This window comes from Ceratina calcarata, unplaced genomic scaffold (genome assembly GCF_001652005.2).
Source record: "Ceratina calcarata isolate Rehan_Ccalc_2016 unplaced genomic scaffold, ASM165200v1 scaffold179.2, whole genome shotgun sequence".
Classification (NCBI taxonomy): Eukaryota; Metazoa; Arthropoda; class Insecta; order Hymenoptera; family Apidae; genus Ceratina; species Ceratina calcarata.
In genome coordinates this window covers 1-2,076 of record NW_017139322.1, presented here as the reverse complement: position 1 = coordinate 2,076, position 2,076 = coordinate 1, and the positions used below count along the sequence as shown (strand labels likewise).

Here is a 2,076-nt window from a genome sequence, read left to right as displayed (position 1 = left end):
TTCTTCAAAATCTCGATTGTTGCTGTGGTATTCAACGAGGAACAACTTAGTCATCAGCAATCACTAGTTTGGAGGCGGATCATCATAATTCTTTTGGATCAAGGAGGCAATCTATACGGGTCTCCAAACTAACATCATCGAAGAGGATTTATTCAAGAATCTCGACCAGATCACGTGGGGCATCATCAACGCTGTGGCCTCAACTTATTCAAAAACGGAGCACTCCACGTGATAAATCATCGGTAGAATTGGCGAATCAACGAACCAAGGAATCTCTAGGAACTTCAGCAACAGCACGGCAACGTAGGCATCTATTGTCATCGCATCTGAACGTAAGCTCAATTTATTACCGATTCCTATCTAGTCCTTCATCTATTTACCTCATTAAACCATGTCGGCTGACGATCTCAAAAAACTAAAAAACAGGCGTTCGCTCCTTAAACGAAAGGTTACTACGTTTAGCACGTTTATAGAAACCGTGACTGCTAGCGATTATGACGATGTGCAATTTAGACTAAGTTCCGTAGAACCGTTATTAGATCAGTTTGATGAAGTTGCATTAGACATACAAGCTATTCAGGACACAACGGAGCATTCTGATTATCGCGATGAGTTTGAAAGCAAATATTATGAAGTCGTAAGAAGGGCGCGTAAATTTTTGAAGGATAACAACCCCTCAGACGGGATTAATAATCGCCCAGCTAGACACAACGGCAGCGAGCCAAACAATGTTAGGTTACCACGAATCGATTTGCCCACTTTCAACGGTAAATACGAGGCGTGGACGTGTTTTCATGACACATTCAAATCAATGGTTCATGACAAAACACAAATCGCGACTATCGAGAAATTTTATTATCTACGATCATGCTTAAAGGAAGAGGCCGCATTAGTCATCCAGTCTTTGGAAACCACCGAAAGCAATTATAACATAGCCTGGTCTCTCCTAATCGAACGTTACGATAACAAACGGGTTATCGTACACAATCATTTAAAAAATCTACTTGAATTACCAGCATCTACGAAGGAAAATCCTGTTTATTTGAGGCAGATGCTGGATAACATTAATACTCATACTCGCGCTTTAAAATCGTTGGGTCTCAAAGTTGATAGTTGGGATGCCATAATTATCTATTGCATGACTAGCAAGCTAGATAGAATCTCGCATCAGGAGTGGGAAAAGAGCAATACCGGAAAGGAACTTCCAGAATTAGACAGTTTCATTGAATTCTTGAAAACGCGATGTCAAATTCTCGAGGCCACGCAACCTCAGATGCAGCCGCATCAAGGCTCATCCAATGTCAAGGGTTCAAATGGGGCTGGCAAACGCAACCTCAACGTAACTACTCAACGAGACTTTTGTCATTTTTGTAAGGGGGAACACAAGCTTTACGCATGCGAGAAATTTGTGAAATTAGGGCAACAAGAGAAATATGAGTTCGTAAAGAAGGAAAGGCTTTGCTTCAACTGCTTGCGGAAGAATCACACAACCGAAAAATGTACATGTAGGTCGTGCAAAAAGTGTAACCGAAAACATCATACCATACTACATTTTGAACGGCAATCCTCTACCGAAAATAGCCCTAGCGTTGATCCCGTTAATAGCTTGCAAGTGAGTTGTCCTGCTCAAGTATTGCTAGCCACCGCGAAAATTCATTTTCATGACAAATACAACAATCAGCACACGGCACGTGTGTTATTAGATAGCGGTGCGCAGGCTCATTTCATTACCGAACGATTTGCAAAATTGCTAAAATTACCGCGTAATAGAGTCAACATTCCGGTTACTACGCTGAACCAATCGCAAACAAACGTGATTCACAGTATTGCTACTAAAATATCATCTAGATTAAACAATTACGAAAAGAAGGTCTCGCTTCTAGTAGTTCCTAATATAACCGAACCTTTGCCGTCGTATACTATTAACGTAAACGAGTTGCACATACCGCACAATTTGCCGCTTGCGGATCCCACCTTTTATCAGACTTCCGAAATCGACGCACTTATTGGAGCGGAAGTCTACTTTAAGATCGATTGTGCTGGTAGGATTCCCATCAATAATACTGATGCTGTCCT

The 2,076-nt window shown here is 41.4% G+C and overlaps 1 protein-coding gene across 1 annotated transcript; it reads left to right on the top strand.

Annotated features, from left to right (window-relative positions):
- Positions 1-391: 391 nt before the first annotated feature.
- LOC108632952 (uncharacterized) lies at positions 392-2,042 on the top strand (the record flags this gene model as incomplete). The annotated part of the gene is made up of 1 exon (XM_018037845.1): positions 392-2,042. A coding segment is annotated over exon 1 (1,651 nt), but the record flags the coding sequence as incomplete, so codon positions are not given.
- Between the last annotated feature and the right edge of the window lie 34 nt (positions 2,043-2,076).